At 40.4% G+C, this 23,640-nt stretch overlaps 1 protein-coding gene across 1 annotated transcript; it reads left to right on the top strand.

Moving 5' to 3' along the window:
• Window positions 1–2,617: 2,617 nt before the first annotated feature.
• Window positions 2,618–21,388, top strand: pdik1l (PDLIM1 interacting kinase 1 like). The gene is made up of 3 exons (XM_047384116.1): window positions 2,618–2,832; window positions 14,271–14,568; window positions 16,226–21,388. The coding sequence occupies exons 1-3, from the start codon at window positions 2,807–2,809 to the stop codon at window positions 16,964–16,966; spliced, it is 1,065 nt and encodes a 354-aa protein (XP_047240072.1). The 5' UTR covers window positions 2,618–2,806; the 3' UTR covers window positions 16,967–21,388.
• Window positions 21,389–23,640: the final 2,252 nt, after the last annotated feature.

Here is a 23,640-nt window from a genome sequence, read left to right as displayed (position 1 = left end):
TTCCAAATATATGTGACTTTTAGTGATCTCCTGTGTGAACGCATTCATACAACTCAAGTGTCCCACATGCGCAGTAGACGACGCAATGAAGTCACATGTAGCGAGTGTGCATTGTATTTGCGGAAGTAAATATGGATGGAAATGTTGGCCTGTATTTAGTGATTTTTAAGTTGTTTTCCAACCAGAGCCAGCATATTAACAACGCAGTATTTTAAAGAAAATCAAAAAGAAAGAGAGTCAGGCTTTTGGCCATGGCATTTTGTGGGGCAGTGGCAGCGTCGTCGGTACACAGAAACGTGTGGGTTCGGAGTCAAAGCCAGCAGTGGACTTCATTCATAATTTTTGAATGACAAAGATAACCTTTATGTGCATATGTGAGCGCCTAGCAGGAGCCAGAATAGTGACGTTTGTTGAGTTTCAATGATGTACAGGTCGGATGAATGCGACCTGGCTGTACAGACGCAGGTTGCATTTGAAAAGATCAGATTCGTGTCGGATTTAGGACCACATATCCACGTGGCCTGGGTCGCATTTGAAAAGCCCATCTTCTGTTCCTGTTGATGTTCCTGGCTCCAAATCCTTCGTGAAGGTCTTGTACTACCTGCTTCGAGTTCCTGTTGCAGAGTTCTCGGATGAGGGTGTCCAGGTGGACTTACCCACTTCCATATGTTACAGAGCTCCATCGAGGGTGCTCCAGGCTTCCATGCTGCTCTCCAGAGCTCCATCAAGGGTTCTGTAGGCTTCCACCCCATTCTCCAGGGTCCCTCCATGGTTCCAAGCCTCCAGGTTTGCACCATGGTTCCAGGCCTCCAGGGTCCCACTAATGGAGCTCAAGTCTGTGGAGCTTCTTTGTGGATTATCGTCTCCAGAGTTTCTTTGTAGTGTCCCGTCTCCTGATATTCATGCCGTCTTTGGATGACCTTGGGATTGCCTGCCTGAACTCTATGCCAGCATGGGACGACATCTGGGTTTCTACTAGTCATTGTTCCTTGCTGGTTAATACTGTTCCTGTTCATATACAGCCTACCGATGTTCATGCCTGTTTTTGTTCTTTCTCCGTGCCTCATTTTCCTCATGTCTTTTTGTAAGTTTTTGTTCTTTAGTCATTTAAATATTTCTACTCACCGTGCCGCTCCTCCCTGCCTGTCTGCAATTGGATCCTACTTCAAGAACCAGTACTCATACTCATCATCTACTCATAGCTCTCACATAACGTAACACTTCCAGGCACTTTGTTGCTAACCACCATTTTAGCAGGCATGCAATAGCTGCAGACACTGCTGAGTAAGTTTGACCATCGAGGAGTATTTCTTTTTACTCAAATCACAATTGTTGTTTCATGTTGGGTTAAAGGATGTTCCAACCATGCAGACAAGCAATTTGGTTTGGCAAAGCGCAGTTTTCACTACATCTTGTCTTTTAACTTCTTGAAAGAAGTTAAAAGACAAGTTAGCCCCTTCTTCTTCTTCTTGATGTCTATAATTAATCACTGGGACATGATTATTTCTCTTGACGCAGAGAAGGCATTTGATCAAGTTGGTTTTGGAGAAAGGTTTGTGTCCTCAAACAAATTTCTTTTCACATCCCCTCAGGCTTGTGTTATGTTGGAAAATATTCATGCTATGCTTATAGGATTGGTATGGCTATGCTTAAGTATGTTTAATAATGTGTGAAATAAAATGTATTGTGTAATTTAGAGGAGGTCTGCTAACAGGCTCCTGTGTGTGTTTGACTTAGATAACTTCTGCCCAGTGATAACAAGATATTTCTGTATGTAAGACTTACTTCTGCCCAGTGACAACAGATATTTTTATATTTCTACATATGTAAATAAAGGTCAAAAGTAGAAAAGCAGGAAGTGTCGAAAAGTCAGCTGAATGGGTGTCAGAAAGCTCCAGCTATGAAATCAGACAGTCGATTAAAATGTATGTTTTTCATGTACAAGTATACGCCTGGCTTTTGAATAAAGACTGCTGTTCTTGGGGAAGTAATCAGAAGTTTCAGAAGGATTCGGACAATCTTCTCCCTGTACAGGCATCTAAAGACTGCAGTCTCCGTGTTTCTTATATTACTTTGTTTTTTATTAATAACAGTATAGGAGGTCTTAGCTTTACCAAACAAACGAGCATGCAGGAGTTTAGGGATAACTCCAACAGTTATTACTAACTCTGTCCAATCTGATTATATTCATGGCACTAGACAGGGTTGTCCTCTTTCTCCCCTCCTGTTTCCTTTAGCCATAGAACCTCTTTTTCTGGCATTAAGATCTCTCTTCTCATCCTGGAATTACCCACTCGGGGTTATTATTATTAAATGATAGTGATTGAAGAGTATTATGCAGAAGGGCATGTTGTTGTATTCTATCTGTAGGTGGCAGTTAAGTTTGAGGAGGCAGTTGGGAGGAAGCTGTCCGCTAAATAAAGTTAACTGAACTAGCTAAAAGCCTGTGGCAAGATCCACAATACAGGTATCACGTTTACAACACCAACGCTGAGGTGTTTCTGTGCAACTGAAAAAAGAGGTTTTAGTTAAAAAATATTTCAAATATATATATGTAAGTACAGAAACGTCGATGCTACGCAACGTGTGAAACGTTAGTTAAAATAAAAAAACAGACAGAACTGAGAATATGTTTTAATTTGAAAGGGAGCGGAAGCTGTCAGCCGCTCACGCATTGCGCTGTACAGCACCGCGCAGCAGCTGCACGCTCTCACGTCCACTGTTTGACACAACCTCGTCGGCTTGACTGAACGAGCGGAGCGTGTGCAGCTGTAATGGCTGCCAGAGAGAGTGAGGAAGACAACCAATGAACCTCCGACAAGCGACTCAAAGGTGAGCTTTATGACCTGGTAACATGCGCTGAGACCTCTTCTGTCCCTGCTGTATGTCCACTATTGTCTTGTCTGCTGTGGGTACCTGACAGCCCGGCTTGCAGGTGTGTATGCTGCGAGGCTCAGTCTCTTGATAGCACACGCACGTATACTGGACAATAAACTGTCAACACCTTGTGGTTCGCATGGATAGCTCTTCTGTGCACCGCTGTTGGAGCTGGATGAAGGGATATAAACGTGGCCGGGTTTATACGAGCAGACGCTAACGCAGGACCAGATTTCTGAATGTGCTGGAGCAAGCTGGACTCTTTGTTAGCTGCTGTTAACATGATTAGCCGACGTTAGCAGCCAGGGGCCTGGCCACATAGCTGTTAGCTGTGTAGCCAATCACCGAGGTCAGTGTCCCATTATCCGGCTCACTTAGCTGTCTGTCAGGGTAACAGCTCCCTCCTCATCACTCTGAACATATGAAGCTGTCTATGTTTCTTTCCAACATGTTGTGGAGATCCAAGAGCAAAAGGTGTAAAGACGCCCTCCTTGTCCTGTTTTGTTCTGGTTAAAAGGAAACACAGTTTGCTCACTTATGTTTTGTATCAAGTTGAAATTAAGTTTTGGCACTTAATCATGCTAACCAGTATTTCATGAATGTGTTTAGTAACATTTCTTTACTTACTTTGTATCAAAATAAATAACATTAATGGAAATAGAGCAAGGAATTTTTTCTTTCCAATCTCCCCATCCCCTCTAGAAAGTACAAATAATACAGAAAGTGTAAATGATGCCCAAGTCAGTCGGCCTGTGATCAAAATTGCCGAGTTTTCCATTGAATGGCTCTGATCCTTGATTAGGTACGTGAGAACCTGAGAAGTCATTTTTCCTGTTAATTCAGTGCTTCAAATCCTTTTTTGAACTATAAACACATCTTTGAAGTATTTCATTTTGGTGCAGGTACTGATTGGAAAAAGTCTGATTTTTAGTTTGTAATTGGGAGATGACGAATAAGGGCCAATAAAGCATACAATGCACCAATACTGATCATCCGGCTGATTTCTCTGTGCATCTCTAATTAGGGACATATGGCTTTATTGATAAATCTTGTCATTTTATTCTGTTGGATTAAAAACTACACACAATGTCAGTTTGAACACAACTGTTTTCTTACCTTTTTTCTCTGCTTAAGAACTACAACTCATTCACTCTCTGATTTAGTCAAATCTCACTGGCTGCAGCGTGTTTGTTTGAGGGATATCTGGAAAACATACCTGGAGCTTTGACACTGCATGTCACTAACTTGATTAAAAAGGGACAACCGCTCCAATGTTTACTGTGAAGTCAGGCTCGAACGATTCTTTAAATGATTCAATAAAAAAAAAAATCCTTCAGACAAAATCTCTCGGCTTGGTTCTTAGTTTATTTCCTAAAACGTAATACTGTTCAATCACTTAATTTGTTTCTGCTTGTGGTCATGTGTTTCAGCAGGTCAGACCTCAAGGAAACCGTTATTGTGGATGCACAACATGCTTGTGTTTACACAAACTGTGATTGAGAGACAGGCGATAATGAGCAGACAACATGAAATAGACCCTAAATGTTAAAGGTTTAGGTCTCTATCAAAAAAGACAGAAGTAAGCGTCCTCTACAGCAAGGAGTTAGCTTAGGATAACAGCACAACGTTGACAACGGATGTACAGGTCCTTCTCAAAATATTAGCATATTGTGATAAAGTTCATTATTTTCCATAATGTCATGATGAAAATTTAACATTCATATATTTTAGATTCATTGCACACTAACTGAAATATTTCAGGTCTTTTATTGTCTTAATACGGATGATTTTGGCATACAGCTCATGAAAACCCAAATTTCCTATCTCACAAAATTAGCATATCATTAAAAGGGTCTCTAAACGAGCTATGAACCTAATCATCTGAATCAACGAGTTAACTCTAAACACCTGCAAAAGATTCCTGAGGCCTTTAAAACTCCCAGCCTGGTTCATCACTCAAAACCCCAATCATGGGTAAGACTGCCGACCTGACTGCTGTCCAGAAGGCCACTATTGACACCCTCAAGCAAGAGGGTAAGACACAGAAAGAAATTTCTGAACGAATAGGCTGTTCCCAGAGTGCTGTATCAAGGCACCTCAGTGGGAAGTCTGTGGGAAGGAAAAAGTGTGGCAGAAAACGCTGCACAACGAGAAGAGGTGACCGGACCCTGAGGAAGATTGGGGAGAAGGGCCGATTCCAGACCTTGGGGGACCTGCGGAAGCAGTGGACTGAGTCTGGAGTAGAAACATCCAGAGCCACCGTGCACAGGCGTGTGCAGGAAATGGGCTACAGATGCCGCATTCCCCAGGTCAAGCCACTTTTGAACCAGAAACAGCGGCAGAAGCGCCTGACCTGGGCTACAGAGAAGCAGCACTGGACTGTTGCTCAGTGGTCCAAAGTACTTTTTTCAGATGAAAGAAAATTCTGCATGTCATTCGGAAATCAAGGTGCCAGAGTCTGGAGGAAGACTGGGGAGAAGGAAATGCCAAAATGCCAGAAGTCCAGTGTCAAGTACCCACAGTCAGTGATGGTCTGGGGTGCCGTGTCAGCTGCTGGTGTTGGTCCACTGTGTTTTATCAAGGGCAGGGTCAATGCAGCTAGCTATCAGGAGATTTTGGAGCACTTCATGCTTCCATCTGCTGAAAAGCTTTATGGAGATGAAGATTTCATTTTTCAGCACGACCTGGCACCTGCTCACAGTGCCAAAACCACTGGTAAATGGTTTACTGACCATGGTATCACTGTGCTCAATTGGCCTGCCAACTCTCCTGACCTGAAGCCCATAGAGAATCTGTGGGATATTGTGAAGAGAACGTTGAGAGACTCAAGACCCAACACTCTGGATGAGCTAAAGGCCGCTATCGAAGCATCCTGGGCCTCCATAAGACCTCAGCAGTGCCACAGGCTGATTGCCTCCATGCCACGCCGCATTGAAGCAGTCATTTCTGCAAAAGGATTCCCGACCAAGTATTGAGTGCATAACTGTACATGATTATTTGAAGGTTGACGTTTTTTGTATTAAAAACACTTTTCTTTTATTGGTCGGATGAAATATGCTAATTTTGTGAGATAGGAATTTTGGGTTTTCATGAGCTGTATGCCAAAATCATCCATATTAAGACAATAAAAGACCTGAAATATTTCAGTTAGTGTGCAATGAATCTAAAATATATGAATGTTAAATTTTCATCATGACATTATGGAAAATAATGAACTTTATCACAATATGCTAATATTTTGAGAAGGACCTGTATGTATTGGCTGCATGAGCACAAAATCATTGTCAGATAATGAGATTTCACCTCCTCAGTTCCTCCTTCTTTGAGCTCCTTTCAGAATGAGCTGTTTTAGGGCTCTGTCATTTTATGCAAATTAGCTGCATCTGGCCACGCCCCCACACAGGCTTCACAGAACTGCTGCTGAACTCCATTTGTGCTTTGTTCACCCCAGCACGAAACTATTGCTGCATGGAACAGTAATACAAATGAATGAATTCCAGAGCGCAGTTGGGCTGGTGCGTCATTTGGTGTAGAAGGCTCCCAAACAGCTTTACCTACAGACATAATCTATTATTGGCAGATAGATCATCCTGAATCATCATGAACAAATCTGAGTCCAAATGTGTGTAAGAAAATCTTCAAATGATGAGCTGTAAAGATGCCCTCCACAGATGGACCAGTTTGGCTTTATCCATTACTTGATCAATGAAGGAATTATTTGAAAGACCCAGCTGATAAAATTTTCTTTAGTTCCAGCCCTATTCTGAACATTGGTTTATCTTATTTTTGCTGATTAGAAGCTCACCATTGACTCCATTCACTTATTGTTTTCATTTGAACAGATTTTCTTCTGGATGTGCATATAGTGTACACAGAGATTTTGGCATAATTATGGAGATATTTTTTTTTCCAAAATTATTGCAAAAGTTGAACCTTCTTTTTTTGTAGTTTGTGAGTTTTACGATATGCATTCTTTTCAAATCGCTTTTTACAGATTATATTCTCTGTTTCTTGTCTCCACACTTTTGGAGGTGGGGCTTCCTCTGAAAGGTGGAGCAAGGTCGCATTGCTATAGGTTGGCAAGGACTTTAGCAATTGCATTTGTTTTGGGCAGTGGGCCGCAAACGCACACATTTCTGTTGGTCAACTCATACACAAACAAACCACTGTTGCCAACTGAAGGACTTTGTCACTTTATTTAGCAAGTTTTCAGATCCCTCTAGCGACTTTTTATTTTTACTTTTTCCCAAAAAGCGACTAGCGACAAATCTAGCGACCTTTTCTGTGTTTTTGGCGACTTTGGCAGCTACATGTGAACGCACCAATTGTACTGCAGTCACTGTACACAGCAAGCAGTGAGTGCCGCTGTGAGCCCCTCCCACTTCCCTCCCACTGACAGGTGGTCAGTATGGAGCCTCGTCATGCAGCATACCCCTGCTGTCACAGCAGCGAGGAGACCCACTCCACTTCGTGTCCACATTGCACATGAATCACGCATGCGCAAAGCTGGCTCTGATCCTGTCCTGGATTGCAAAGTGAGATTGACATATTATTTTTAATGTAAATTTATTCTTTTACTGTCTCTATCGCACCAGAATAAATCCTTGCATTTGACGAAGTTCATTTGCAGTTCTAAACAATTTTGGTGTTTTTTACTCAATTTTTGTCTTGCCAACTCCTACAGTCTGCATCACATGACTAAATATGCAAATATGCAAAGGCGCTGACTTCATCTAACGACTTCTAGTGACTTTTGGGACAGCCAATGGTTACTTTCCTTACTTAAGAGCTGGCAACAGTGATACAAACTGAGAAACATTTTGTTTGGTCCGGGTCTGCCTGCATTATCAGCAGGTTGATAGAAGAGAAGGCCGTTTCACAGTAGTTTTAAGATGTTTTCAGGCGAGAAAGTTGACCTCATGCAGTCAGTTCATGGAGAATGAGTCTACTTTGAAAGCAGAGCTCCCCTGATAGGTCGTGCTGACTGTAGGCTCAGCGACTTCTCAAAGTGGGACTTCCCCTCTAACCGCAGTCTGATCTCAGCCAGTCATTTTTTCATTTCCCGCTACCTGTTATCTGTTTTCAAAAAATCTGGTGAAAAAATGAATATAAAGTTTTTAGTAGGGATGTGGTGAATAACTGCAAGTACCAGAATAAAAAAATGTTTTTGCTGTAAATTTTTGACATTTAAGTTAATGTAGGTATTTTTTAAACTGTGTCGCCACAGTTTTTACTCACAATACCAATTAATTTAATTTGTCTTCCTAAGACTTTTTTTGGCAGGTAAATTAATCGTAATAAAAATATTTTAATACAGTACACCTTAATGATCAAACAGAGCACTTTCAACTTCCCTTGTACATAAAATTTGCAAAATTTCTTTAAGATTAACCTAACATTAACCTAACCTTGTGGAGTTTGAACACTTTAATATATTTCATTTTTAATAGTTTTATGCCGACGGCTTGGCAGGAAGAGAGACCACAGTTCCAGGTTTGGAGGCACTTTCTCCCAGTGATCTTCTTCACCCTCATGTCCTGCCATCCTCTACTCCACTGTCTCTTCATCTTTTTTTTTACTTTTTTGCATCAATTGCTTGTACTACTTGTTGGGTGATTATTTGTTTGTTTTTGTTAAGATGTTTTACTAAAAAACACTTCTGTTTATGCTCTAAATATCTGATATGAGTTTACCTGATGATTATAATAAACAGAAAATAAGTTCATTAATCAGTGTTTAGTAGTTATTGTAAATGAAACCTGCAGTTGTTAGGCAAAAACTCTGGCCTGATAAAGTTGGTAAAATATACAAAAGCTGGAAAAAAAATTAAATGTAAAATAATTTAAACTTTTCTTGCTGGTAGATCCAGCACAAAGATTCCTTCCAAACATGGGAGCAATTAATCAGCTGTATAACTCTAAAGCTGGTTGGTTGAGACCAAACATTATTCATAAGCAAATAGTCTTTTGAAGGGAGCAAAGTTATGTATTTTTTTAGTGGACAATCATGCTTCACAGGTAACAGAAGTTATAAAAGGTAATAAGGTAGTAAAGCACCACTGCGTCCTTGCGTTCTCAGTGTCGTGATCTATTATCCTGCCGTTGTTTATGCAGGAAGGCGTAGACCAAAAGCAAGAGCGTAGAGAATGTAATCTGTGAAACACGATTTGAAACTTGGTTTTCAAAAAACAAATTTTAAAAAATTGGAAAAAAAAAACAGCAAACCACAAAAATGAAGGTTAAACTTTGCTACCCAGTGTAAATTACAGTCAAATCCTTTTTTTGATTGAGAAGTTTGTCAAGTCCATTTTTTAATCGTGTCTCTGCTTGTAATAATCTTGTAATACATATAATTCTCATACATATAATTTCTCATACATATTTTACCATGTAATTGCCTCAGTGAGGTAAGAGAACCATGTAAACACAAACCTGTTCTGACTAATGGACTCAAAACAGTGGTCATTTGTGGCCTGTTGTGTGTTTGATGTGTGTGCTGTCAGGTGTAACACGGTCACATTGTAATGCTTCAGGACTGTTGTTGCTGGCCACAACAATTGACCAGGCTTTTTTCCTTCCTGCTGGGCTTTTAATCTGCACATGTAAACATTGTGTCACTGTCTTCATGATTATTTTAAGACGAGCCCTTACTGTTGAGCCATGCTCCAGGCTAGTCTCTCTCAGCCTCAGAAATGAAAAGCAACCGTGGCTAATTATCAGCAGTTTCAGTTAGCCACATGCAAAGTGGATTAGCCACAACCTGATTTTAGCACCGGTTGAAAAACAGAATGGTTACAATTGAACTTCAGTTTATTACAAGCTTAGACAAATAACTTGAAAGACAAATCCTTAACACCAAAATAAGCAGTGGTTTAGTGTCTCGGCTTATACACAGTATTACTACTTAATATACTACAAGTCATTGTGATCTGAATGTGTCACTAAGCCATTTCCAAGGCTTTTGGTTAGGTCAAGGTTATTTTAAATGTTAATATAAAACAGTGTTTTAGTTGAAGGACATCGTACAATAGTAAATCGTGGTGATAATGTGGTAGTCTATTTCTTCTCTGCAGCTTCAGGACATAAAGGGCTTTCTGTAATTGATGGAACCTTGAATTTTGCTTTGTACGAGAAGATCCTGAAGAAGTATGCCCCACCATCAGTTTGTCACATTAAAATCAAACTCACTTGGATTACATAGCAGCACAATGATGCCAAGCACACTACCAAGTCCACTGCTGAATGGCTGAAAAAAGGCAAAGTCTGGAATTAAAACTCTTTCAGAAGCTAAGATTTGATCTTTGACAGTGCGTTGATGTAGGAAAACTCCAGGTAGTGATGTAAGAGACTCATTGTCAACTATTAAAACACTGACTGTTGTTGATGCACAAGGGTCTCACAACCATGTTGGGTTTAGGGGTCAGTTTCTATTTCACATAGGGCTCGGTTGGAGTGAATTATTTTCTTCTTTATAATTGTAAAACTTTTTTTGTATTTGATAATTTAGATGTATTAGGTTTCTCTAACATTAAAGATTAAACAGGGGGGAAAAAAACCCCAGAAGAAATCTGTAGGAGGGCAAATACTTTTTACAGCATTGTAAATAATATTAGAACTGCTCAAATCTCCTTTACAAAATAATCTAATTACTAAATGTAAATATTTAAACTTTGTATTATTCTCTATTGCAATTCATTTTGGGCACTAAATCCCTGGTCTGGAAGTTTAAACTCTAAGATGGTGAGTACATCTAGAAAAAAACCCGTGACCCTCTTTACCCGGCAAGGCAAACACAAGAGCGCTGCTCAGAGGTGCTTTCCCTATGAGGTGACGAACATGGAAAAAAATGAAATGTCAAATGATGCCGCTACAACCATGATATTGGAAGATGCCCCCTCTTGGACACGAATTGCATTACATTCCCTGAATAAAATGACATATAGCGACCTCTTTTATAGATATAACCCTAGGCGTGCCAACACCACAATAGATGACCCTATTTCAAAACATTTAATTAAAATCTGGTATGAGGTGCATCTGTATCAAGGACTGAAAATAGGACTTTCACCAAGAACACCTATAAGACACAATAAACTTATAGCTATGACTATAAATAAGACGATTCTTAATATATGGTATTCTAAACGAATTCAATGCTGGGAGGATTGCTTTAGTGGAGAATCTTTTATGTCGTTTGAACAACTGAAGAACTGAAGAAGATATGATTTACCCAATCAAACTTCTACTGATATGTTCAACTAAGATCTTTTTTAAGGACCAATCTGGGTTGTAATATGGCTCTGCCTGGCTTAAATGATATTGAAAAATTGCTCTGTGACGGTTGCTCATTTAAATTCATTTCTAAAATGTACCATCTTTTATTAAATGACAGCCCAAAATCAGGTTTATTTAAATCAAAAATTAAAGATAACAATTGTTTGAACAACTCTGGGTGGATTTATGTCACAATAGTGTGTCAGTAGTTATCAATGCTAGGTAAAGGTTAATCAATTATAACTTTCTACATCAATCATATCTAACTCCAGAAAAATTACATTAAATTTAAATGACTGTATCAGAGAAATGTTTCAGATGCCATATTGAGGTGGGATCCTTTTTACACTGCACCTGGTCATGTAGAAAGGTGATACCTTTCTGGTAGGATAATTGTTCCACCTTAACTAATATTCCATTAGAACCGGAGCTTTGTCTACTGGGGGAATTTTACAACTTTCCGGGATTTATTTGAAAAACACAAATAACTGTTGAAGTTTCCTTGTGTGTAGCTAAGAAACGTATTGTATAATGTATCATTTTCAATTTCATATTAACTCTCACCAGCACTGACATATTTAGTATTTTAGTATTTGTTATATATTATATATTATTATTAGTATTTTTTTCTTCTGTGAGGGATGGGATGGGGAGGATTGTTAATCAAAAAGCAGAGAACATAGTATTGTCAATCTCTTGCCTTATATTAACCCCACCTGTATGTATTGAAATGTGTCCAGCTATGTAAAAATACAAAAAAGTAAGCAACATTAAAAGGTCAGTAGAGCTCCTGTATCTGCAACAGTGAGGTAGTAAACCAACTGAATTATATAAGCTAACGCTATCTGTTTAAATGTTAGCTTCATGGACACAGTGACAGTGACGTGCCAGTCTGAGCTCCCCCATCGAGATGCGCTTCCCAGGTGTAGAATTCCAAACTACACAACCCTCCGTTCTCTTGCGCTACGAATCAACGCAGGAAAATGTTAATGTTACGGCTCAGTACGTTCCTAAATAACGAAGCAATGAAACAAACCAGAGCGACACCCTCCCCATTACTACTTGTTGATTTGTAAAGGCATTTGAAGCTAATGTAGCTTATAAAAACAAGGGTTATGGTGGAGCCAGACTGAAGCTGACAATTGGAGCAGAAAGAAGTAAGAACCTGTAGCAACCTACCCTGATGGTGTAGTTGATTTCTGAAGAAAATATTCTGTAAAATTAGCAGAAAGACAGAAATTGTACAGTGCTGCTGTAATTAACACTTATACAAAGTGTTATCTTGTCTACCGTTTTACCAAACAGGGAAGTGACACTTTTAAATTATATAATTTTCCTAATGAGGGCTGAACTGTCCCTTATGTATTGGTTTTGCCCCAATTAAAGAAGTAAAAATGTTGTTATACCCATGACTTCAAAAAATGTTGCTGTGGTATTGAAAATGTAATCAGGTATCGATTATTTTTTTAGTATCGGTATCGAGTGTGAACCTTTTGCATCTTGATAACCCTAAACAGGACAAAGTGATTTTGTTAAAGAATGGTCAGGGCACCAAAGAGCCACATTTTGGGGAAGTTCTATTTTATTTTTTCAGCTTAGTCACATTAAAAGCTGTTGAAAATATATTTTTATAATTTTTTTACCCATTAGGATATACATATAAAAAAATGAAATGAATAGAAGCTGTTGTCTCATTAGTCTAGTATAGTAACAAAAGTCTCTAACTCTAAATCACTGAATAATTGTTCTCGAGCAGTTTAATTTGATCCTTTGTCACCATGATGCTGTCTCTTATTCTTTGTGCACACAGTTTTCCAAGTTGGCAGAGTGAGCAAGTGAGTGATGCATTTAAGGAGCATTAGGAAATACAAGAGTCTTAGCTAAAAATGTGCTAAGAGTTTTAGGTAAAGATTACTTTCAAAGTTTCTATGTATATTGACGATAGTGTCATTTTATTGTCATGTAGAGCAGATCTCAATATATATTAATATATTGCACAGCATTTCCAGCAGGTAGCTTAAATTACCATAACCCAACAAAGGGATCCTTCTCAGTCTTTCTTCTCCTTTTCATTCAACAGGTGAAAGTAAGTGAGAGGCAGGGCTTTTCTTTGACAGGTGGCTGCACACTGTTCAGAGCACAGCCTGAAAACACTAGAGCCAACAGATGCTGCAGCAGCCAGTACATTCTTTCCTTCATTGTGTTTTGATTGTGAACACTACTCTATAGTGTGACATACACTGCATATTAAGAAAACCCCAGCTTCCTCAGGATCACATCCACATGTTTAACAAATTGAACAATATTACGTGTTTTACAGCAGATTACTCCTTATTTTTCTAATTCTATGATTGAGCATTAGCCAGATTATGGCAATCTTGGGCCCTAAAAACTTCACAGATTGGAGTGTTCTAGCCTGGTTCTGATTTTGGCCAATTGTGTTATCAGTCTAAAAACTATGCTTAAACGCAAGCAAAACAATTAGCTAGGTTTGATTGTTAAATTGTATATTAATGATTTTAATAAAAAAATATTATAAATTGTCAGTTATAGTTCAAGTGTTAAATATATGTGTAAATGTGTTCCTTGTTTGCAGATTATATATTTAAAATTGTGAGCTAGCTCCTGGTGTTTCATTGTGAAACATCACCTTATTACTTCAGCCAGAAGAGAGCAGCTAACACACCCCGAAGAAGTCCTATTTCCTGTTAGTAACGTCTTTCACTTCACTTCTGATTTGAGTTTGATATTTGATCTGTAACAGAGATTGATCCTACATTTAGTAACAAATCCCCAAAGTTCATTTTACTTTGAATTGCAAACCATCCAATAAATTCCCAAGGATTTCCTCAGACTTTTTTTTCCAAGTCGAGGATTTCTGTTTTAAATAAAAGATCATCCTTTTCATTTCCGCCTGATCCAGAGTAAGGTCTGAGTTTTCCTCACTATCTTCTTATCCTGTGGATTTTACTCCCCGTAGTAGGTTGTAGGAACTGTTCACTCTATGGGAAACCCTATAAATTCACCAATAGTGTTTCCACAGCTTTGTATCAAACTTTACTATGGAGTCTTGCTAAGTCTGCCAGTCATGAAATGAAGACCTGTCCTGTTTCTCCACAGCAAGGATGGAAGGATGGTAAGCAGCCAGCCGAAGTACGACCTAATCCAGGAGGTGGGGCGTGGCAGTTACGGTGTGGTCTATGAAGCAGTGGTGAAGCGCACAGGGGCCCGGGTGGCGGTTAAGAAGATCCGCTGCCACTCTCCAGAGAATGTGGAACTGGCCCTGAGGGAGTTCTGGGCGCTGAGCAGCATCCAGAGTCAGCACCCAAACGTCATCCACCTGGAGGAGTGCATCCTGCAGCGGGACCAGCTGGCCCAGAGGATGAACCATGGCTCCAGTTCTCCGCTCTATCTTGAGGTGAGGATTCAGAATTAATTGTGAGACTTTTCCACATGCTCTTTTGAGGTTTAGCATGGAACCTGTTGTGTTAAGGGCTTAAAGCCCCACCTCCAGCTGTCAGTGTAGTGTGCTGTGGCACTAGTAACCTTACTGTGTTACATGTTCACATTAAAGTGGAAATAAACCCTATGTGAAAGCATAACTTGCTTTCTTTTTTGAGGCAACGTTCCCAGCATCAACATCCAGGAATAAACGATTTACTGAGGTCTGCTTCTTGTCACCCCGTGCATGCATCTGATCCCATTACAGTTGAGTATTTTATGCAGCTGGAGAACTGACTGAATGATAGGGACATACTATCTCCAAGCACTGATTCTTCTCCTAGGATCTGATTAATAATGTTATTGAAGCCTTATATTAAACTATCATTTTTACCAGTTTCACAGCTTGGCGGTCCCATCAAATTAGTTCGTACTGCAGGTTACATTGTTTCAGCATCATATGGACTTGTATCTGTGCAGGGTGGCTGCTGGTAAATGTGTGCTTTTGAGATGACTAGTTTGCTGTGCAGCTTAAATGTACCAGTTGGAAGGATCAATATTAGAAGGTAGAAATTCAGAATTAATCCTGAAAATATTCCACAGCTTAATGGATAAGTGTGCTCATTGCTTTATGTAACTGTAACCTTTCTTTCTCTTGTCTGCCTGTCAGCAGCCTGTCATGTTGCAGTGGCTCCCCGCTGCGTGACAGCGGCCTCACAGGCCTGATTACAGCCTTTGAGCAGATCAGTGGCCCATTGTCAGTCCATTCATTTAGTTTTGTGCAGTGCCAGCATTGGACACTTTCCCAGAAACCCTTTCTTTGCACTCTTTTTATTGCGCTGTAATGTTCCAGTACATGCTGTCAGAAGAGCAATCGATGGAGGGGTAGAGTTATATGACTGCTACAACCGTGGGATAACTGACATCTATTTACTTGGGCCACTCGATTGCATTGACTTGACAGCCTGTTATTTTCCACCAGTGAATGCTGCAAGTCACTGACTTGATGCAATCTGCTGAGTTTCCTTAGATAGAAAAACTTTGAACTAATCTGAATAATAAACTGAATCTGGCTGCATTAATTGTATTACCTGACTTGAAATCTGTATGATTCGATCTAATTGACTGTAAAGTGCCTTGGGACGACATGTGTTGTGAATTGGCGCCATATAAATAAACTGAACTGAATTGAGTGGCCTGCACATATTCAGCAGATTAGTTCTGCAGTTTATACCAGTGTTTACATTACACTGCCCTGCAAATGTATTCATAACCCCTTGAATTTATTTTTTTACATTTTGTCATGTTATAGCCATAAACTCCAGTGTATTTTATAAGGATTTTATGTGATAGAGGAACACAAAGCAGTGCATAAACGAATTGAAAGGAAAATGATAGTTTCCCAGTTTTTTTTCAAATAAAAATGTATGGTGTCGTGCGTTTATGTTCAACCCCTTTATTCTGATGTCCCTCTCAGTGGAAACCAATTGCCTTTAGATGTAATCTAATTACAACAGAGTCCAGCTGTGTGCATCTGAGTGTAAATGCAGCTGTTCTGTTTCTGGCCTCAGAGGTTTGTCTGCTGCAGATAGCTGCTGTGTTACAAAATGTCTTCCTGTTGTTTTGTACTGCAGCTGGTGGAGACGTCTCTGAAGGGCGAAATCACCTTTGACCCCTGCTGTGCCTACTACCTGTGGTTTGTCATGGACTTCTGTGATGGAGGTGACATGAATGCCTACCTGCTTTCTCGTAAGCCCAGCCGAAAGACTAACACCAGCTTCATGCTGCAGTTGGGCAGCGCCTTGGCCTTCCTGCACCGTAACCAGATCATACACCGTGACCTCAAACCAGACAACATCCTCATCTCGCAGGCGTGCACACCCACTGGCTCCTCTGAGCCCACCCTCAAAGTGGCAGACTTTGGACTTAGTAAAGTCTGCTCCACCTCAGGGCTCAATCCTGAGGAGCCAGCCAGCGTCAACAAATGCTTCCTGTCCACGGCTTGTGGAACGGACTTCTACATGGCCCCGGAGGTCTGGGAAGGCCACTACACAGCCAAGGCAGACATCTTCGCTCTGGGTGTGATCTTCTGGGCCATGGTGGAACGCATCACATTTGTGGATGTGGAGACTCAGAAGGAGCTGCTGGGGAGCTATGTGCAGCAGGGCACAGAGATTGTACCCTTAGGGGAGGCCCTGTTGGAGAACCCAAAGATGGAGCTGCTGATCCCAGCCAGGAAAAAAAGCATGAACAGCCACATGAAGCAGCTGATCCGTGAGATGCTGTCGGCCAATCCCCAGGAGCGGCCCGACGCCTTTGAACTGGAGCTCAGACTGGTCCGGATTGCGTGCAGAGAGTTGGACTGGGACACGTGATAGACGGGAGTATGGAACTATGAACTCAACCCATCGAGCACATGTACATCTCTTCGTTTGCTGTTAACCCATGTTACTTTAAAGAAAATTAAATTACTGTTTGTAACTAGGGAATAAGGATATTTACACGACTTGCATCTTGGTTAGAACTCCAACTGGTGTCCAAACACATACAGTCTCCTACTAGCTGTGTCTTTAAGTTGAAAGAGAGAGGTGCGACACCCACAGCTGCTGCTGCTGCTCCAAACTGCAGCTTTTTCTCAGGCCATTCAGAACATCACAGCCTCTGCTTCCTCTCACACATCTCTCGAACAGAATCACCCTGAAAGTCCGAAAAGAAAGACCAAGTATCCCTTTTACAACTTGTCTCCAAATACCATCATGAACCCGGTGCTGATCCCTACTAGATGCAATATGAGACAGTGTCCTGTGATTTGTTTACTGTGTACATTCAGCCAAAGGGCCTCGTGTTAAAACCCAGTCACCTCAGTGTTTGGGTTTTGTTTTGAAGCCACATCTGTGGCTTCATAGATTCTGCTTCAACATATTTCTGCATGGTCTTTACCACCAGCAGGAGCATATACAACATCTAGATCAAGATTTGAGTCAGATTTGGCATCAGATTCACTTCTGCTTTGAATGCTCAGGTAATAAAAACTTACATCATGATGGTGTTTGTAGACAAATGACCAGTGTTGGTATCAGTGTTTTCCGTGGTCTTTGGAACAGGAAGAAAACCAAACATTGGTGCTTGAAAATGAATCATTTTCTTCTGTCAGCTGCTTGGTTTGTTTGAGTGGATGGGGATCACTTATCAGCACACATCCAGCTACAAAGACCGCATCTTTGGTATATTTCTTTCTTTGCTTATAAACTGCAAACTTGAAGATGAGTTGACTGGCTCCAGCAGCACCCATTACCAGTTAACCAGAATGTAAAATGCTCAAGAACAGTCACTTTGATTTACACCCAGCCTTAAACACATCACTCAGCCAGTCAGTGAGACAAAGATTATACCAGATCCTTTGGGTGTTTGGCTCTCATGTAGCCAGAACGTTGTGCTCACCAAAGCTTGTTTTATATTTTTTCGAAGCTCAAAAGTATAACTGTTTGGCTTTCCATTTATCCACCTTTCACCGGTACTTTAGATCACCGGGTGCCTCAAACCTTTTCATTTCTGCTGATTGTAAACAAGCCCACGAGTCATTGAGGCCCCCGGGTCAGCATTACCAGTCATTCATACACCCCCCTGGTGTGGAGGGCTTTAGAAATGCAGGTAGAATGGGATTACCTGTTACACCCTTTTTTTTTTGTTTTTTCAAATAATTAGGGACGGTGTAGTCTAAAACATTACCTGTCACATCCTTTATAAGAGAGCTTGTAGATTTTGGCTGTTTCCTAATATTGGATCATTTATTTTTCTACAAGCAGCAGCTACATCTGCTGCTCACCTAAAATAATTAATCCTCCCCAATCTCATGTGTAGCTGTAAAACACCATAGATTGACATGTATTGTGTGAAAATATTGAACTTTAATCCAAATTTGATCTGTTGTGTGAGAGGAACACTTCTAAGGTCAAAAGTAGTGAAGTATGACTATTTACATCAGGGGTTTCAAACCCCAGTCCTCAAGGTCCAGTGTCCTGCATGTATTAACTGTGGTCCTGCTATAGGACAGCAGATTCAAGCTCTGCAGAAGCTTGTTAATCAAGATTTCATTAGAATCAGGGATGTTGAACCAGGGAAACACCTAAAACATGTAGAATACTGGCCCTGGAGGACTGACTTTGGACGGCACTGCTTTGCATCTCTTTAACTTGGTGAGTAACATTAAGTCGGACACTAAAGCAGAGCTCAACTGAAAGGACCTTGACACGCTGGCCATCCAGGTTGGTGTCAGTTAGCTTGTAACTAATCAAACTACTAATACTTTGGCCACACAGTTTTTTTCCTCTTATGCAGCATGGTTCTGGGGATAAATCTGAACATGCATGTCTAGCCTTTACATGAAGTGAAAGGCCTAGAGATGCACCAATCAGATTTATCGCTGAATCCATCTCTTGATGTGCCAAGTGTTCTTTGATAAATATAAAATGCTCAAAATGTTTCTCTGAAGCCTTCCTGATATTAGTCAATCGTTTATATTAGAAACAGAGACCAAATTATTTGGAAGGACCTGTCTTTAGCATCGTATGTTAGCAATTAGCATGGTTAGCATTGTAAGTGTTAAGAGTCCTGTGTGTGTTCCCTATAAACCAAGTCTATCGGTGTTTCCAGATGCAGCTTGGTCCATAGACGGACTGAAAGCTCTAAAATATAAAACGGCTAATTAACTGTGTTCAGCCTTCCTGTTATCTGCTGACCTCACCTCCAGGTTGCTTTCTTATTCACCAGTGTGAATAACAAACTGCTGCTTTTTGTATCTGAACAAGTTGGACAAATGACCGAAATTCAAAAATCTATATGCTGCCTATCACTCTGAGGCTGAAGCGAAGACGGGTTTGAGTCGTCTTCTTGTAGTAACATCTTGTTTAACCCAAGGTATCTGGGAGGGTGAGTTCAGGGAAAAAAGAGATTTCTGAATGAAGCTGAAAATCGGTCTCCAGCAAGTTTCTTGGTAGATCTCTGTAAGACACAGTTTCAGCTGTGGCTTTAGCTGCTGGTTCTTTCAGACTGTTGTTGAAGAGTCAAAGTTGCTTTGGTGAGCATAATGTTACAGCCAGTATGAAGTCACAATAGATCAGAATGATCCATGGAGGTAAAAAAGTTAATCTTCACATTCCCATTGATCCTGTTCCAGTGTTTTTTCAGCACCTGCTTGATGATGTGAAGTAGAAGCTGCATTTATTCAAATGGTGGTGACACGAGTAATCCCGCCTGAGCCTGTTTGAACCTGAATGTGTACAACATGCAAGGATGCAGTGAAAGCACTTTTATTTAGCCGTTTGTATTTATTCCTCCTAACTTTGCACTATGATGTGGAGGAATCTGAGGCAGAGTTGGCTGTGATAACAGGTTCTGCTGCTGCTCTGACTTAATCATGCAGCAGCTCTCACCTTGAGGGGAGAACATGTCTGCATTCAGTCTCCTCCATGAGCCAGAGGATCTCTGCTCCCCCCCCCCCCCCCCCCCTCACACACACACACACTTTGACACACAAAGCTGTTGTTTTAGTTGATCTCCTCTCACTGTCACCACGCTGCATTTCCTTTGGCTCTGAGTTTTACAGTAATCCATTTTGTCATGCTTCTTACCAGCTAATCCAAAGCCTATTAAGTATTTGCAGAACTTGGCAGAGGATTGTGCTTGAGACCCATTTTTTTTGTTCTATTCAGGTTAAATGTAATGTGTGTAGTTTTACATGTTTCTACAGGAGGCCAGAAAGGTCAACAAATCTTAGCGGTTCTTGGTCTGTAATATTAAAAGAAATTTCCCTCAAATTATCTCCAAGTTGGCCTTTTCCTTCGCCCCACATTCAGCTATTCCAGCTCAACTCCTCTTTTCTATTGTACGGTTTCATGCAGGACACCTCCTGGTGCTTCAGACAATATAATGTTTATTACGGCTTTTGGCACACAAGCAGGAAACTTTGAAGTTAAAGTAGGTCACCAGGATGACGGGTAGAGTGATTTTGGGCCAGATTTCTGCTTCTACCCATCTAGAGAAGGCAGCAAGGAGGAAGAAGACATGTGGCTTCCTGTCAGGTCTGGGGTTATTAGTTTGCTGTATTCAGTTGTTTTGCACATTTGTAAATACTGTATAGGATCAGTGGGACAGATATGGCTGTGTATACTGAATGAGGTGATGTGCTCTGTTTTTAAGAGCCTGATTGTTTGACATGTAAATTGTTGGGATGGCTTCAGTTTGCTTTTCTTTGACTCGGCATCAGTTTCCTGATGTGATGACTCACAGGAAGGTGAAAATCATATGTCTGTCATTGGCCTGTTTGTGGTTTTGTGTAAGAAACAACAAAATGTGCAACATGGATGAAGTCTGTTGTCCTCTCTGTGTGTGATGATCAGGGTGTTCTGGAAATAAAAGTTGGATTTGTCTTTTTAAATCATTTAAATCAATTTGACCACTTTACAGAGTGCTGACCCAGGATCACCTTCAACCATATTGGCTCTCCCTCTCCTTCCTGCTGGACATTGTAGTCACTGGTTATTATGGTGTGTTCAAACTTCACAGTTTAAGTTTGAATAAAATAAACCTGTTACTGTGGACCATTTAAAGATTTGTGAACCTTGGTAAATACTCAACCAGGCTGAAAGTCTCAGTCTGCAGTCCTCCACCCAGTTTTCAGTGCTAGTATCTGAATTAGACATGGACTCATGAACTAAATACCTGTTTTTTACATATGTTGAAAATCAAACTTTCTCTACAATAAAATGATCATAAAATAAAGATTTTCTCAAGAACAAGCTACAGATCTTGTCTCTGCATCACTGAAAACCAGAACCCTCCAGCTTCTGGAACGGCTGTATCTACACAAATACAACACAGATGAAAAACTACAGGATTTCTCCTTTAGAAGGAACATTAAAGCTGACTGACCTTTGTTTGCACACTATTAAATGTGGAGCTGCACCAAGATTACACAACAGCAGCTGTGTTCAGCCTTATTTACAGTCAGATTGTTAAATCATTCTTTTATTGCAGTTCTACAGGAACCTTCCAGATTGGTAGTTTATTTAGAACCACAGGGTTCTGCTGAAAGCACTTCCACAGATCTCCAGTTAAACAGGATCTCCACATTGCTTCAAAACTAAGACAAATGTTAAACTGTCTTTAGTATCTTATTTCAGTGTTAGCACAGTTAGTATTCCTCCAACAGTCTATGTAATCCCTGTAGATTCTTATCTGAGAGCTTTCCAAAAGATCCCAGCATTTCCTAATCCAGTTTTTTCCAGATCAGGTGTGATACATTCAGCTTGTTTTTTGGCTGATGTCTCCTTCCTGTTTGTTGCAGCCTAAATGATATGCCTCAGTAGAAAATATACATACTTTCCCCAAAACCTCACTGGTATGGACATTAGCTGAGACCTCTCAACACGTTACCAACGTCCACACTGAAGAGAGCTGTCCTGTTTGCTCCTAGGAATAACAGATTCATTTGAGAGTTTTAGTTTCCAGTTGACAACTAATAGAGGACCATCATTAGCCAATTTCTCTGCATTTCTAATCTGAACCACAGTTTTAGATTAGCAGATTCTTGTGTAAAACAGAAACGATGGTGCCGTTTGGACACCTTTCATGCATCTTTTTGGTCATTGTTGCTTGTAAATGGCCTCTGTAAACTGGCTTTTTGAACTCAACAAGGGCATCTATCTCAAATACCCATCTGAAATTGTGGAGGTCCTGCCAACCATAGACACATGAGAACAGCTCTCCAGTCACTGTGTGATCTTATTGCCCTTGTTTTTTTCATCAGGCACCTTTAGAATCGAGAAATCAAACACTAAACATTTGCCCAAAGGAGAAAACTAAACTACAATTCTTATGACATTTAGAACTGATGCAAAGAGAATGTAATCTGTTTGTGTATACACTCACTGACAGCAGAAATGAAATCTTATCCAGATGTTCTTTGGTCCAAATGCAGACCAGTGGTAGCTGGCAAACCTAGAACAACCCTTAAAGGTCATCTCAAGTGGAATAATACCATGATCAGACAGTTACTGGAGCATCTTACAGTGAGTCAATTCAGTGTCAGCAGAAACGGGATGCCTTGAAAGCAATAAAAACTATCCCCATTATGGGTTTATAGGAAGTCATTTTAATGCATGGACAATGATACTACATCGGCGCCTTCACATTCTCATTGGTTCCACTATTGGGCCACTGGGACTGTGCTGCGTTTTAGAGTAACCCCATGTTTCTGGCAACTGCACAATACATCCACCCAGCATCATGCAAACCCAAAATGTGATCCATTAGGTACTGGCGATGCTGTCTAGTGCATCTACAAGTCATCCTATGTGTGTCTGACCTTATAAGCGCTTTGACTTTTGGATGTTCCAAAAACTGCCCATTAACACTATTGCTCCTACTATGGATCACCTATGCCCTCTGGTGGCTGCTCTACACAAGTTAGTTGACATTATGTTTTAACAGTTTTAAAACAAAACTGCCACTTCATTATCATTTGTTTAACAGGAAATACATGTTCAGACTTTCCTTAGCAAATGTTTAGTTTGTACTGGGAAGTCTCATGTTCTGAGTTCCAAGTTGGAAAACAATCGTCTGGAACGTTATCCAAGGTTGGAAGGTCAGCAGTTTCTTACCAGCCCAAACTACAAAATGCAATATGTTGGCCCTGCATATAAAACCTGCAGTAATAAATAGTTTATGTTCACTTCTGACAGTTTGTATTTCAGTAAATCATTTGGACACACAGGACTAAACAATCTCTGTTTGGAAACATGTTCCTTCAATGTTTGACGCAGAAGGGGAATCAGTTTAAGCAGCTTGTAATACTAACAGTTGTGATGATATTCTGAGATCCAGCTTCTGTCCCTAAAGGAACACGAGACAGTTGCATGCTTAATTCATCTGAGGACTATAACACATACAAGCAACATTTTGTTTTCTGTGTGCAGACCTGACTCTAAGGAAGCATTTATTTCTATGTGAACTCTCCTCTAATGTTACAGTTGGCATTATTCTGGGAAAA

This window comes from Girardinichthys multiradiatus, chromosome 13 (assembly GCF_021462225.1).
Source record: "Girardinichthys multiradiatus isolate DD_20200921_A chromosome 13, DD_fGirMul_XY1, whole genome shotgun sequence".
Taxonomy (NCBI): domain Eukaryota; kingdom Metazoa; phylum Chordata; class Actinopteri; order Cyprinodontiformes; family Goodeidae; genus Girardinichthys; species Girardinichthys multiradiatus.
The sequence above is the reverse complement of the archived record's forward strand: the minus strand, read 5'-3'. Positions and strand labels throughout refer to the sequence as shown.

Bases quoted from the DNA above. Each gene is read 5' to 3' on its own strand.
- pdik1l (XM_047384116.1), top strand. From the start codon at position 2,807: ATGAACCTCCGACAAGCGACTCAAAG. The intron at 2,833-14,270 runs GTGAGCTTTATG...GTTTCTCCACAG, and splicing joins CTCCGACAAGCGACTCAAAG to CAAGGATGGAAGGATGGTAA. The intron at 14,569-16,225 runs GTGAGGATTCAG...TTTGTACTGCAG, and splicing joins GTTCTCCGCTCTATCTTGAG to CTGGTGGAGACGTCTCTGAA.